The 16264-nt window shown below is 40.0% G+C and overlaps 1 protein-coding gene across 4 annotated transcripts in view; it reads left to right on the top strand.

The window, feature by feature from the left end:
* The window catches only part of LOC129787046 (protein similar), a 75488-nt gene that overhangs the window by 31493 nt on the left and 27731 nt on the right, over nt 1-16264 (top strand). For all 4 annotated transcript variants that reach the window (XM_055822344.1, XM_055822343.1, XM_055822345.1 and 1 more), the window contains one exon: nt 8296-8437. In XM_055822344.1, the coding sequence (XP_055678319.1) occupies nt 8296-8437 (142 nt within the window). The remainder of the gene's footprint in view (nt 1-8295; nt 8438-16264) is intronic.

Raw genomic sequence — 16264 nt, 5'->3', positions numbered from 1 at the left:
GCGATTAGATATTGATTCTACTTATAGGTGGGATGGGTCCTATGCATCTTGTGCATGAATTTCATAGGGATAGGAAGGAAGGATATAAGCGGATTTTGCAAAGTGCAAGGGAAAAATTACAAGGAACAAACGTCTTCAGCTTTGAATCAGCGCATGCCGTCCAAAGGAGCTCTACTATTTAACAGCAGACTTGACTCCAATGGAATTTAGACGCGACTCATGGCCAAAGATGCTCCATGGTACGTGCGTCATCTCTTGGGTGGCCTTCCCAGAGGCGCCCATACAAAAATCCTCCCAAAACAATATTTCATACCATCATTGATCAAGTGACAGCGTAAAGAAAGAATAATCCGTATACCTTCTTCCGGATTACCATGAAAAAAAACCAAAGGAGGGAGTTAATGGAAGCGGTATTAACCAAGTTCCATGAGGAACATGCTTCGATCTCCTTAGCTCCTTGCTGTCTTGACAAAAGGGTGTAAAAGACATTCCTGAATAAATTCAGATCCCTTTTGTTGCGATGCGACATCGCTGAAAGATAAATTTTATGCTCAAATTTTGTTATGCATTAAATAAGAAAATTGAGAATCACCTAATTGCGATTAAAATCAATTTGCAAAAATATAATAAATTGGATAAAATCCCTTAGAGGATTTTATAATATTTTGGTGACTTGTGTTTAATTAGGCTTTATATCCTTCTTGTGATATCTGGCAATTCTTCCCGAATCCACATCCTCCAATTCATAGGTATCCCCTCGCTTTGAGATTACTTTGGATTTGACCCAGAGAAGAAATTTATGTTGGATGCCCTTAGCCTGATCAGATTGCCCAAAATTTCGGCGCCACACAATATCTCCAACATTAAAAGAATGAACCCGTTTACGGAGATCATAATTCTTAGCATTAGATTGGTGCGCCTGGCGCAATCGAGGACCCACATTCCTTCGGGCATCTCCCAACTGTTTTAATCTCTCCTTCAAACCCAGAGGAGGTCGGATATTTACCACAGAATACTGATCTGAGTCCGTGATCATTTCCATCCCAAAATTTATATAATAGGGCGACATTTTAGTGCCCTCATGTATGGCTGAATTCATCGCACACTGAACCTGATAAATATGATCTCCCCATTCCTTGTGGTGTTTCTTGATATAAGCCCGCATTGAGGTGATCAAAGTACGGTTTGCACGCTCTGTGGGATTGGACTGGGGATGATACAGTGGCGTTTTCCAATGCTGGACGCCATATCCTTGGAGGAAGGATTTGAATAATTTGGACTCAAATTGTACTCCATTATCTGAAAGAATGATTTGGGGAATGCCGAAAACACAAAACACACGATTCTCAAGCACCTCGACGAGCTGTGGAGCTTTGGCATTCCTTAAAGGAAAAGCCAGGACAAATTTCGAAAACCTATCCACCACAACTAAAATATCAGTATAGCCTTTGGAGGTTTTAACTAAAGGACCAATGTAATCTAAAGATATGGTCTGCCAGGGCCTCGTTGCCTCCACAAATTTTCCCATAGGGGGAGCTAAAGGCACATTTGGGGCTTTTGAGGCTTTGCAAATCTGGCAGTCCTTTACATATTTGCCGACCTCCTTTCTCATTTTTGGCCAATAATAAAGGGTGGAAATTCGGTTAAGAGTTTTGAAATATCCAAAATGTCCAGCTCTTGGCTCATCGTGGTACTTCCGCATCACATCAACGCGATCCTCTTTGGGAACCACCAACTTCCACCGATGCTCCACCACACCCACATCGTTGAGCACTCTGCAGAGCTTATACAGCCTTCCATCTTCCACCTTGTAATCGGGAAGCTTCTCAGGGGTCTGTGTGGCCTTCTCGAAGAGGGAACTGTACCACTTGTCCTGAACTTGGGCGACGGAGCTGATGTCGAAGCATCTTGACAGAGCATCAGGGACTATGTTTTCTCTTCCTGGCCGATGTCTCACCTCAAAATCGAACTCTTGCAACCTCAATATCCAGCGAGCAAGACGGCCACGAGCCTCCTTCTGCCTCAACAGCCACTGTAGTGCTGAGTGGTCTGTTTCTACCACAAAACGGGCTCCCACAAGATACTGGCGGAATTTTTCAATGCTGTACAGCACACCCAGAAGCTCCTGCTCCGTGGTGGTGTAATTTTTCTCGGCGGCCGTGAACTTCCTCGACATATAGGCAATTACCCGCTCCTTATCATCCTCCCCCTGCACGAGAACGCCTCCACATCCGAAGTCGCTACTGTCTGTCTTCACTCGGAAGGGTTTGGAATAATCGGCGGTGGCCAGTATAGGCGCGGAAATCAGGGCACGCTTGAGATCCTCAAAGGCACGGTCAGCCTCAGGTGACCACTCAATTGATTTGGGTTTTCCCTTGAGAAGATTGGTGAGGGGCAGAATGGTGGTTGAAAAATTCGGGATGAACTTGCGATACCAGGACATCATTCCAATTACCTGGCGAAGTCCCTTTACCGTGCGCGGCGGGGTAAGTTGAATGATGGCATCAATCTTCTCTGTGTTGGTGGAGATTCCCTCTGAAGAAATGGTTAATCCCAAAAAGCTCAACTCGGGAACACAGAATTTTGATTTCGCCAAGTTGATCGTGAGATTGGCGGCTTTGAGCCGCTTCGCAACTTCCCCCAACATCCGCACATGGGTCTCAAAGTCAGGTGTCACGATCAGCACATCATCCAGGTAATAATACACAAAGGGCTCCAGATCATGCCCCAACACCAGTGACATCAACCTTGCCATAGTCATGGGAGAATTGACTAGCCCAAAAGGAGTTCGTTGGAAACAGTATAACTTCCTTCCAGGTAACGCAAAGGCCGTTTTCTGCTGATCCTGGGGATCCAAAGGGATCTGGAAAAATGCCTCTGAGAGATCAATGCTGGATAAGTACTGTGTGCCAGACAGCTGGGACAAAATCGCCTCGATATGGGGCAAGGGAAATGTGTCCCTCACGGTGACATTATTTAATCCTCGCGCATCCAAACAAAATCGAATCCGCCCATCCTTCTTGTCGCGAATTGTGACCGGGTTCAACCACGGAGTGGGCTCGCATTCCCTAATCACGCCACGTTTCAGCAGACGATCCAATTCCACATCCACAGCCTTCATCAGGTGGGTTGGAACCGGATAACACCGTTGGTGCACAGGTGCGTTGTCGAGAGTATCAATTTTGTGGGTGATCAGATGAGTGCGTCCAAAATTATCCTCCGTGGTGATGGGAAATTGAGGGATAACTTCATCTAATCCGGCGCGTTCCTCGCTGCTGAGAATCACCGGATGTCGACTTAAAGCATCACACCTCTGTGGATTTGGCTTGACTATCCTCACGTCAAACTTCATCCAAAAATCCACTCCCAGAATCAATGGCGAATGCAAATCGGGGACAATGAGGACAGGTAAAAGGTGTGTTCTGCCATCAAAGGTGATTGGAACATCGACGAGTTCGGTGCACTCATGCATGCTGCCGTCTGCAGTTCGGACAAAAGTTAATTTTGATGCTACACGAGATATTAAACGACTTCCCTTCAATAATTCCTCCGATCCTTTTCCCAAACACGTGTGAGTTGCTCCACTATCCAGCAGTCCAATCACATCGCGATCGAAAATTCTCACCGCGGCGTAAGGTCGACGATCATCCTCATCAGGAGTGCCTAACGGCCTGTCGTCCACCTCACAAATTGTGACAACACTGCAGCTGAAATCCTGAGCAATCCTTGGGTGAAAAATCGGAAGGGGTTCACTGAAGTCGATTAAATCCGCACATCCCATTGTATCTGCAGCAAAATCTATCAATGTATATTCTCCAGCTGATTTAATCACATCCAGAGTTGTGACAGAGATAGATAAATTGAGTGCTTCCTCACCAGAAGATGACAAATCAACTCCATTAGCTTCTTCTACATTCTCAAAAATAGGAATTTTCTGCAATACGCGGTCTAATTCTTCATCCACTGCAGAATAATTTTGAAAATCCACCGCGAATGCTTCAAATTCATCAAAAATATATTCATCGACAATATCCAAATCTTCATCTATGTTATCGACAACTTTGGGGTTCTTCTTGTGTTTATTTATCTTCTTGTGCTTTTTCTTTGGAGTTTGAGGGATTGTAGGTGATATACCGGCGTCCACCATCCCTCCTAGTGTCCCGGAGATCCTTCCCCCGAACATGTAGGGCAATCTCTCCTCGTCACATTGGCTGCACCACAACCATAGCATATGATCCTCGCACGGCGAGGCTGTGTGCATTGATCTAAAGGATGATATCCAATGTAACAATTGAGACACAGGGAAGAATTAGCCTGTGGACGTCTTTGAGTGGCTTGGGTGTTCTGATCAGTGCTCCTCCTGTTGTTGTTTCGAGGATTATTCCTTCGCGGAGGATCATTGGTTCTCACGGTTTCCACAGCATTGATGCGCGATTGTCTTTGACGCGTAGAGTCCTCACTCGCGATAAGCATATTATTTTCAATCACACGGAGAGCACTTTCTAATTCAGACACAGATGAAAACTCCCGCAATAAAATTGATTCCCTGATCCTTGGGGCGAGATTTCGACGAATCATCTGAATCTGCGTGTTCTCATCTAATGGCACATCTAACTCACGAAACAATGCACGCACATCCGCGATAAACACACCCACTCGTTCACCTTCACGTTGTTTTCTGTCCTCTAATCTCCTTCGCACAGATAAATCACAATCAGACCTATCAAAGGTGGTTCTTATTGCACGCGAAAAGTCCTCCCAGGTTGAGAAAAGTTCACAACTCTTGAACCATCTTAATGCATCACCACACAAACATAAGTGCACACTTGATAACACTGAATCAGCCGCCACTCTCTGCGCACTAGCCATTCTCTCCATTTCACGCAAAAATGTTCCTACGCGCGCTCCCTTAAGATCACCAGAGAACGTGATCCCCCAATCCTTCAATGGGATGGGTTTAAAGGTGGTGAGGTTGCTAGCTGGAGGAGCAACAGTGGTCACCACAGATGTATCAAGGCTCCTAAGCTGAGATTGTACTTCCGACTGTGGATTGCCAGCATCCTGTGGCACATCCTGTCCACCGACAGCTCCCACTTCTTCAGGAATACTTTCCATAGAATGGTATGTCGTGGCATTCAGAGCCGCAGCATTCAAATTCGCAGCAAAATTCCTCGAAGGTCCCGCGCGTGAGAGTCGCGGAAGTTGTGGCGTTTGCTCGTGCCGAGTTCTGGGGGTTACTTGAGGAGCGTTTTGGAATTGTAGTAATGACATCTTGTCCACTAAGGTGTTCATTGTGGAGGCCAGAGTGTTCATTTGATGATTCATCCTGTCGCTGTTTCCTTGAAAGGTTTCAAACATCTCTCTGTTCCTTTCCTCCTGTTGCCTTAAGAACCTCTCGGTGGTTGTTCCCAGGGTCTCAACAAGGTGTCTATTTTCCTCGCACTCTCGCTCCAATCGCAAGAAACGTTCTTCCCATCTATTGATTGCAATCCCACGACCACTTCCCATCATAGGAGTTCGCGGAATCCTTGATTCTTGTGGTGTGCTGGCCACCGAAACAGTTGGTGGCTGTTGGCTTGTGGAGGGTGGTTGTTCCACAGAACTGGGTGGTGGTTGTGCAACAGCACTGGGTGGTGGCTGGTTCCCGGAGGGATTTTTTCGCGTCCCAACCATATTGACAAAATCGAAATGAAAATCAGAAATTTTCCAAGAAAAATCGAAAAAAAAACCTTCAAAGGGAGAACCAACCTCAATCCCAAATCAAGAAAAATCCCAAAAATAATTTTCAGTATAATTTCCCTTTATTGGATCAATTAAAATAATCCATAAAATATTTTCAAATCTTAAATCAAATCAATATCAAATATTTAGCACAATGAACGTGAGCAATGTAAGCTACACGTGAAAATTTTCTCCAAAAAAGACTAGAGAAATCTCCCTTATCCCTTCATTGCCCGCAGGACGCAGCACGCGAGAAAGGCAGGTCACAAATGGTCCAGCAAATTTCGCTCAACCCGCGTAATCGATTGCCTAGGCAAGATGCGAGGAGCAAAAAATAAAAGGGCACCTGCCCCCGCCAAGCCCACAGCGCATGCCCCACAGTAAATGCCGGAATAAGGAAACTCTTAATTATTCGAATTAAAATTTAAATTAAAGTTTAATATCCTGGAAGGGGATTTCCTCACTTCCCAAAAAAAAAAAGAAAAATCGGAGAAAAAGAAAAAAAATTCTCCAAGCTCCGGATGGCTCTCAACAACTCCCGGATGATCCTGAAAAACTCCCGGATGGATCTCAAAAGTCCCGGATGACTTTCAGAGAACCCCCAAATTGAGACTTTGATCAAGGTGACCGGAAAAAGAAATTTTTGCAGAAGTGCAGTTGCCAAAATTAAAAAATTATTTTATTTGCAAAAGGCAATATTAATTTTTGACCATCAAAAAATATTTGAAAAGCTCTCCCCAATACTACTTGTGCTATGTATAGCGGGATCCGTAAGGGAAACTTCAAAGGTATCCCCGCCGACAATGGCCAAAATATATTTCTGCACAAAGGCCCCCAAATGATCGCTCAATACCTATTGTATGGGGGTTGCGGTTTTCTGAGAATCGCAAGGAGACAAAGCACAAAACTTCACAAATTTTTGTACGACACAAAATTAAATTTTACCTAATCCTCAGCAAAAGCTAAATTTTTATGCAAACTTTAAGGATTTTCTACTAAATCAATTTATATTTTTCATTCTATATAACACTGAGACTCTTTTTTGTGCTACTTGCGTGAGTTCCAGCGGTGGTTGGGCGCCATTAAAACACTGTCAACTTGCGTCGAAAGCATTTATTATCCTTCTTCGGTACAATCCTGGGTGACTCGGGTGGCTTCTACGTTGCTCCCTTGATGCCTTCTCGTGGTGTTGAATCTCCCGGCAGTCGATACTCCGTTGCTTCGGTGACTTCCTGCACACGCCTCTCGCGTATGGATGATGAGATCGCTGCCGCTGCCCTTTGGTGGGCACTCAGTTGCTTCGGGGTTTTCTTCCTCAGCCTCTCACACGGATGGCAATGGTGGGCACGATTGATATGCCCCACAGCCACTTCCGGAGGTCTTCCTTCAGCACTCGCGGGGTTACAGCGAGGCTACGGCCGGTGGGCACAATTGACGATGCCACACAAAGGCCCTGGCTTCTCGCTTAAGGCTGCGAGGCAATGGCCGGTGAGCACACTGGGAGATGCTTCACAGGGCCACGGGAGATCCTCTGTCGACTCGGTTAGGCAACCGACTCAGGGCACAATGGAGAATGCCACGATAAAGCTCCTGCTGATCTTCCTCCCAGATCTCGCGTAAGAGTGTCGAGATATTGAATTGTGGGCACAAAGGGGTAGTCGCCGCACTGAAGCTCTTGTAGATCTTCCTCTAATGTCTCACAGGAATGCAATGAGACGACCGCTGGCACAATGGATAATGCCGCGAAGCTGCGTCAGGAGGTACTTCTCCTGCTCCTTGCGAGGGAGGCTGTGAGCACAATTGACGATGCTGCACAAAGGCCCCCGAGATCCTCCTCCGTATTCTCGTCAAACGCAGCTTGGGTGGCAAACTCAAGGGCTGGCCACACGGCGGTCTCCTGGCTGGTGGGTTGCCACGGAGGAATGGGCTCCGGATGCTTCTATCTCACTTCTTTTGGCTTCACTTTTCTTCCTTCTAATTCTTCTCGGCCCGTGGGAGACACAGGGCAATCGCTGGGATGGTGGATCACAAATTCACTACTTTCACTTCCTCTCTCCAGCTCTTGGGCTTTCTTCCGGCTCAGAGGCTCTTCCCAGTCGTACTGCTCCCTGCCGGGTAGAAAAAGTGTATTAAATGGTCCCCCCCCATCTCCCACACGAAACACAAACACACACATAATGCCTTCGGCAAACCTCGGGTTTTGGAGACTTTGGATAACACAATTGTTAACCCCTCGAATGCCATATTTAAATCTTTCTCGCACGTTACATATGTTTATCAAAATTATTTGCAATTATTTCAAATGAAGGGACATTTAATAAACAAAGACGAGGAAGATGATTCAAATTAAAAATTTAATAAGAAAATAGTTCATTAAAAAATGAATAAAAGTAAAAAGTATTTTTCATAATTTATCCACTTATGTACATTCTTCAAAATTTATCCTCTAAAGTCTCCCCTTTTGAAATGATTAAATTTATTTTTACAACTCTTTTATCATTCATAAAACTTCATATTCTTAATTCTTTATCCCCTTCTCTTCTCTCTTTTCATGTCGATATTTTGGTTGAGTAGTGCTCAGCAAGGGACAAATAGAAACTTGTGGGTATCGCTTTCTAGCCAGGACGGGAGGATACGCCTGGGTGGTGACTCAAGCAACGATTGTCTACGATAAGCAGAAGCCACAGAGTGTCGTCTGCGTCAACTATGTGATCAGGTGAGTCCCCAAAAATAAACTTCTATATGGATTAAAGTGGCTTCAACTTGCAAAACTTTCATTTCAATCTAACATTCTCCTTTTTAGTGCATTAGATAAAGCACACACACACAAAAAGACAAGAGAAGTGAAACAACAGATGGGGTTGGGGGAGACAACAGGATGAGGGAAAGAAAATGATTATTTGGGTGATGAGAATAAAATTCCTTCTGAATCTGGCATTTCTTGCAATGTAGTGATGTGTCTCACAATAAATTCCGTCTGGTGCAATTGTCGAAAATCTGGGTGCGGGTTTTCAAAGCTTTCCAGTCAAGTGTTTTGAATTGAAATGACAAGTGCACGGAGGGGTATTTAGGGGATTAATCTGTGAACTATTTTTCTCATGGTGCACACATTGGAGGTGGTTTGGATTGAACGGCGGGGGTACACCGTGGCATTGGTCTCCTGAGGAAAAGTGTTGAGCAATCGTCAGGCGTGTGAAAAGCAATTTCGATTAAATTCGTCCCAAGCGTAATCCCACATAGAGCAGTATCGACAATTTTTTCCATCTCTTCCACACAAAATCCCCTTTTGCAACATAAAATGCACTCCTTTCGTGTCAATGAAGTCATAAAGAATACCACTTTATGCTTTTTCCTTATCACTTGTGAGGAGACCTTGTCACTATACGGGGCATGACTATTCGAATAAGTTGAAAGAATATATGGGGGGAGGGGGGTGAGAAAGTATTTTTATGAGTGCAAATACCCTCGGCGCACATTTCAAATTATATGTACGTTCCATCACTTCAAATTCTAGCGTGTTCAATTTCGTCCATTTTCATAATATAAATTTCAAACCATAGAGTTGAAAGAGAACAAAATTTTGTATGGGATGATGTGCAAGTGGGTGTGTCTCTCCTCTTCATTTGATTTTATTGCTTAATCAACACTTGAATGAATATGAATCCTTTTGAGACGTCTTCACTGTATTCAGAAGACTAAATAGACAGGGTGGTGCATCATACATGGGCTGATTTTTAATCCTTCTGAATTACTTTTTGGGTTATTTCCTTTTTCAATCTAGAATTGGAATTTTCTGTCTTGATTCTAAAGTTAATATTGATTTTTTTTAAATTTAAACTTCTAGCAAACTAGAAAAAAAAATCTAGAAATTTTGCCTTGTAGATAGGTAAAAAATCTAGAGAAATTGCTCAAGCTTTAACTCACCTAGGTTTTCTTAAGAAATTGACTAGTTTTTCTTAAAACTCTAAACTCTAGGCAAACTAGAAATAAGGATTCTTCAATTTTGTCTAGGGAATACGGAGTTGAAGTTTAAAACTAGACTCTAGGCAAACTAGAAATGAATATCTAGGAATCTTGCATTGAGAATACTGAATAAAGACCTAACTTTTTAGAGAAATTATTGCTCAATTCTATGTCAATTGACTCAAAAAATAACATCCCTTATTATTTCTTGAAAGAAAAAAAAATCATTAAAATTACTAAAATGTTTTAAATTCAGTTTTGATTTTTTTGATCTCCTGACGGTTCTCATAATTCTTCCTGAATATCTTAACCGCAAAGGCCAAAAAATTTTAATTTCTTGATAAACTTTCCTCATTTTTTTATATAACATATGTAAATTATTTGAGTTTCATGAAAAGAAACTAGCTAGCTAAAAGGAAGCAAAATCTTTAATGTTTCTTTCCTCGTGATTGTTAACCTTTATAAACAATTAAAATGAGAAGCATCACAGCTGTACCACCCTGTATAATATGTAGTTTGGTAATGCCATATCAAATGCCAGAGTGGATTTTTTACTCTCACTTAAAGGAAACGACTCACAGGGATTACAGCACAATGGGACTTTGCCGGATGGGCGGAGGATAAAATAAATTTTATATATATGAGAGAAATGTGTGAAGTGCAAAATTTTTGAGATTCTCTTATTTACTCCCACACACAGCAAAAATCAAATTCAATCCATTCACTGAAAATGCACTCTTTTTCTGTGCTATGGTACATAGATTTTACAATTTATATCAATGAGGGTGTCCTTTTGTCGTGATATATCCTTTTTCTTTAGGAGGGACGGGGGTTGGTAAGAATTTTGTGGGGAAAGGAAACTCCGAGACATTCCCATTACATTTTAATCAAAATTTAGTTTCTGCGCTTGACTTGAGGTTTTTAGCGCACATAATCGTGATAAATGGAATATTTTTGCACAGTGAAGGTGTTGGATTCTGCGGGTTTTCACGAATGGATTTTCATGTTGTGGGTATTTTGTGTTTATTTAGGATGTGAATTTAGTATATTTAAAGTTAAGAGAATGTTTATGTTCTATTTGAAATGAAAGTTTTTGCTAATGATATTTCTCGCTTTCAGCATAATTCAATTTGATCTCATCAAACTTCCACGGCGAATTTTTAAAGTAGAAATTAAAACAATAAAAATATATTAAAAAAATCTTTAATTGTTGGTTGTAGAACTATATAATGACATAAAACATGCAAAAGCTCCCAAAAAAGCTCTACATTTGAGCTCTTGAGGAAATGTAGTTGTAGGGGAGGACGGGGTAATTTGGCCACTTTCGATTTCTAAAAATGGTATTACCGCTAATGCTAGAAAATCCATTTCTTCACAGTTTATACTCCCTACACCGAAAAAAAAAATTGCTAGAGGTTTAGAGAATCGTTGTTTACTGGGGCTCGTCGCTAAAGTAGTAGACTTGATTCCCCAATATAGAGACACATGAGCCACTAAATCCGATTGTCACAATGTCATAATTCGGGTTTTTCTGTCATTTTGCTTATTCTTTGTTATGTTTAGGTTATAAACAATAAACTTTCTTGCGATTATTGCACTTTTTAGTCAAATACGAGTGGTTAAATCAGTTTATTTGCTAATTCATTGCTATCAAACAACCACAGATTTAGTGACTTTGTGTACCCATTCTAGAGACACACAGTCCACTGGGGCTACTCTCTGAGTGAGAGTAAAAATTTCTCTAATTCTGGTGATTTTTTCTTTCGGGGTATAGGGATAACCAATTGTACCAAGTTTGGGGAAAATCCGATCATTAGATTTTCTTTTATTTGATAAAAACCATTTTTTCCATTTTCAAGTGCTTTTGGCATTTTGAAAATTCGACTCTTCCGATAATTTTTTAACGCTTAAAAATTAGTTTATACGTCACTAAGGGCCATTGATTCCCCATAAACACGATAGTGACATCCATTTTCCGATATCTCAAACAGATTTTCCTGTGGAAATGGTTTTATCCGGAAAATTGGAGTGGGGTAATTTGGCCACTTGAGTTTTTCCGGCACTATTTTCCGACGCATGTTCATGATATTCACTATGGTTGTGCCTTTTAATGATTTATTTATGATTATAAACAATTTATACCAAAAAATTTTAGCTAAAAAAAGAAAGTTACGAAAATCTGAAAAACGGCTACTTTTAGTTTTTGCTCGTTTATGGTTCAGAAAATGTTAAAGTTTGAGGTTCTGTTAAATATTTTTATCTGGCTAATTACTGGAAATGAATCTTAGATAAATGTCCTATCTTCCAATAAAATAATCGGAAAAATAAAATTATTTTATTGTCCAAAAATTTTCATGTTTAATAATTCATGCGCCAAAGTGTCCAAATTACCCGTGCTCGGGGTAATTTGGACACTAAGCAAAGGGTCCAGGAGAATGGAAAATTCACCCATTTCTCATCGAGATAGAGAAAAGTGTTATATGGGAAAGTTGTAGGCCGGAAAATTTCCTACAAAATAGGGCTATTTGTTTTTCTTCGTACTACCACACTTGCTTGATATATCCCAAAAACCCCCAAAGTGGCCAAATTACCCCGTCTTCCCCTACTGAAATTAATTTCTCTTTAACACTTCCTTATTTATTTTCTAACAAACATAAAACATATAATACCAATATATTTCCCCCACATAAAGAGAGTGTGGAAAGAGAAATACTAAAGAATTTCCATTCGGACCTTCTTTATAGCATTCCTAACACATAAATACTTAATTTAAAATGTAATTTTGTGCTGCGTGGTCACGCAAAGTGGCATGTTTTCGCACCCGCCATCCATTCTGTCTCCACGTTGGAGCTGTTTTGAATGTTTCGCTCTCTCCTTTTTTTTTGTCAAAATAGCAAATCAAGATAAGGTCAAGTTCAAGGTGTAGAAACAACAGTGTTTAATCATTTTACATTCACATAAGCTATCTATAGGCGCAAATCACATGGGATACATTGGAGGGTATTAATTACATAATTGTGCTCTACTTGAACACTTGACAAGGAAAATGTTCTGTTTTTATGCCACCACCACCATATGAGAAAAACCCGCACAAATGTGTTGTTCATGAATGAAAATGCAGAAAACGTGCACGAGGCGATGTATTTAATTTTCATCCATTAACATTTTCTCAAAAACTTTTCTTAATTACACCGTGCTACAATCTCGTGATTTTATCGTGTTGATCTGTTTTTCACGACAATGAACATTTTAATTGTTTCAAATGCAAATTTATCTCACTATTGGTCGTGCAATTTAGGCGGAGTATAACAGCCCCACGACAAGTGAGAATTAACTTTAAATATCTCTCATTCTTTAGTACAAAACGCACAAACACTGCCAAATTTTATGGGTCGTTCAGGAAGTTCTGGGAAGCCTGAATGCATTTTATTTTAAAGTTCTTTGAAGCTAAGTTTTTTTTTTGTAAAGCGAAAAACTCTGGCAGGATCCTTGAAAGGATCTTTGAGATGTGATTCTCTGGTCCATCAATGTTCTTAAACTATCTAACTAAAAGATTGTTTAACTGTGGATAACTCCCCCAGTAACCTCTGACTCTCAACCTCACATGTAATAAGTAGACGCGACAACGCTTGAAGAAGGCTAAGCTAAGACTAAATCATCCTTATTATCAAATTCACATCTCCTGGCTCTCTATTCGCTCTTTTTTCTCTCTCGCCTATTTGAAGGTCAGTCTGTAACCTAGAAATAGCTGGCTGTCTCTAGGACTTAGCAGACATTACAGCTACTTCCGAATTAGCAGTACTCACTCTATGAGCTGGTTAGCATCAGCATAGGGCGCTACAAAAATGATTTTCTTCAATAAGTTCTGACGAGTCTAACTCAAAGTAATATTTCCATAATAATTCCATAAAGATTCCACTCCAACCCTGATTCTTCTGAACTCAAAAAGATTAGTAATTATGTTAGTTTTAGTTGATTTAAATTGCTTTTACAGCTTTTCTGATTTTTCCCCCGGTCATGAAGATCTAGTTCATGATTTTTCTTAACCTCAGTGGGAATTGTACGCAAGAAAAGGCGATTGATGAGCACCTAATCAGCCAATCGGCTGATCTATTCTGACCTTCTGCATGTTGTAATTTAAAACAATCCGATTGAACTCGATTGTACTGGCGAAACTAAATCTTATCAACTTCAGTATTTTATTTTTATTAAAGATTATGCTTTTCCTGCTTAATCCGGATAAGGTTGGATCTTTTTGAGCAACCAGGCAGGTATAGTGAAGAAGTTTTAGGGCTCTTGTAGAATGAATGAACTGAATTGTGCGAGGATGATTTTTTTGGGGTAAATGTATGTCGTGGTGGTCTCAAAGTCTCATTTTTGGTTGCAGCAGCATCATGCATACCGGATGCTTTCAATAAAAAGCTGAATTGATTGACGTAGGGTCAAGGTTTCATCTACATTTGTGAGATAGTAAACAATATACTCTTTCCCCATTCAATTTCATCTCACTGATAGTCTTATCAGTGCACTTTGAATTTTATTTTTCAGACTCTCAAAGAAAAGTTTAGTCTCGAGATTTTCCCTCTAGACTTGTCTTGTTTTTGAATAAAACCGCCAAAGTTATTTTTTTTTTTGCTTATGCGGTGTGATGAAATTATGGTGCGAAATTGATGGATTAGACCCATGGATGGAATTAAATTACGCGAGAGAAAAATGATGAAATTACTTTGAGTCTCTGAGTGGAATTTTGGGGGTAGAGTTGAATGACTAAATATACGTACCCAAAGAAGAAAAAAAAATTGATGAATTTCAAAATTGTGCTATTTTTATAAAATAAAGTAAAATGTTTGCAAAGTGGGTACGAAAAGGTGGATAATGGGATATTTTTTTGGCAGAAAGCATCCAAAATTACCATAATTTTCTTATTTGCTTCCGGCAAAAGGTTATTTTTTCTTCTTCTTGGAGAAAATTCTTGAGTATAGTTTTTTTGAAGCAATAAGAGGAAGCCCTTCGTCTTGCTGTTGGCGATAAAAAAAGTTCTATATAAGGCAATTGAGTTCTATACTCTGTTCTATACGGTGTTATGGAATTATTTTACGTTATAAATGCCTTGGAAATATACGCAGTCGCTCTTGAGATTTTGTGTGCGGGGAAGTAAATGAGAACCCTACGGGTTGTATATTTATTTACCCAGGAATACTCGAGAAAGCTTCTAATTTTGTCTCTCTGTAGAATTATCTAAACTTTTTTCACCGACACGTGTCATACACGCAAATAGGATGGCTCCTGTGTGCGTGCGAGAGCTTCCTATCTCTATGGGAATTTTTTTTTGCTATAAGGATATTTTCTGCACAGCTGATTATGGTGGTTATGTGTGTGTGAGTAATATCGCTTTTCTTCTTATATTTTCTTTTTTGAAAGCTCTCAACGCAAGTTACATACATACATGTATGTATGTTGTTGTACATTATGTGATTCATGCGAGGAAAGCTTCTTATATTTATCAAGGAGAAGGGATGGAAGGACTTTGATTACAGTTTTCGACACCAGTCAGTCTAGCAGTTTGAAATTGTGCGACAACGAAGGCACATTGTCGGAGTAAAAGCATATCCGATTTTGGGTTTTGGGTGGAGTTTCACCATCGTGCAACAAAGGCACATTATTTCAGCTGTGATTTTCCTTTTTCTCGCATCTTTTTTACCACATCAACGCCCCAAATTTTATTGTGTTAAGCTGTACGAAAAGGAGAGGTATATACTGTGTGTGTGAGAAAATTAAATGCGTATCCTCGTTGTTTGGAGAATTATGTAACCAAAGTTTCCTTTCTGAATAAGAGTGAACAAATTTGTATTCTTTGAGGAAATTTGGGTACATTTTCCAGGATATTAATACGAACAATACAAAGTTTGTTTCCTTTAATTAATTAAATGTTAATAAATCACACGAGGATTTTCTCGAATAACATTTGAATAGAAGATGGTATAAATACATTGTCCATATTGTGTAATGTTCATTAGGAATTTTCCATTTTTTAAGGACAAAAGCCTTGATTTTTGGGCATTTTAGCTTTTCAATCTTTTTGAGAAATTCTTTTGTTTATCGAATGCTGATCAGGAGGATTCTTTTTAAACCCTTTTTCACCCTTCATGTTCTCAATAGGAGTGAAAATATCTTTTTGTAATTTACTAAAAGCTCTTCGATTTTTTTTTGGTTGAAAAAAACGGACAATTTTTCGGTGAAACTTTTATCATAAACTTTTCCTTTTATTCAATTTATATTTCTATTTTGAATAAGAGATAGAACCTCGTCAATTTTAAAGCTTTTAAGTTCAATTTTTAGCTAATATTTTAGAGCTTTTGGCTTTCTTCGAAGTTAATTAATTTTTCGGAAGTTTATGAAAATTCGACAATTTCCTGAGTCCTTGATAAGAGACTCAAAGTCGTTAAAAGTTTAAAAATAATATACTCCATGACACCCCATCCCTTTATTGCCTCCTCTGACTAACGTGTAGGTGTCTTACCACCAAGTTTAGTAACCAAATATATATGTATGTACGTGGATAAGTCATTTATCAGTGATT

This window comes from Lutzomyia longipalpis, chromosome 1 (assembly GCF_024334085.1).
Source record: "Lutzomyia longipalpis isolate SR_M1_2022 chromosome 1, ASM2433408v1".
NCBI classification, from domain to species: Eukaryota; Metazoa; Arthropoda; class Insecta; order Diptera; family Psychodidae; genus Lutzomyia; species Lutzomyia longipalpis.
The sequence above is the reverse complement of the archived record's forward strand: the minus strand, read 5'-3'. Positions and strand labels throughout refer to the sequence as shown.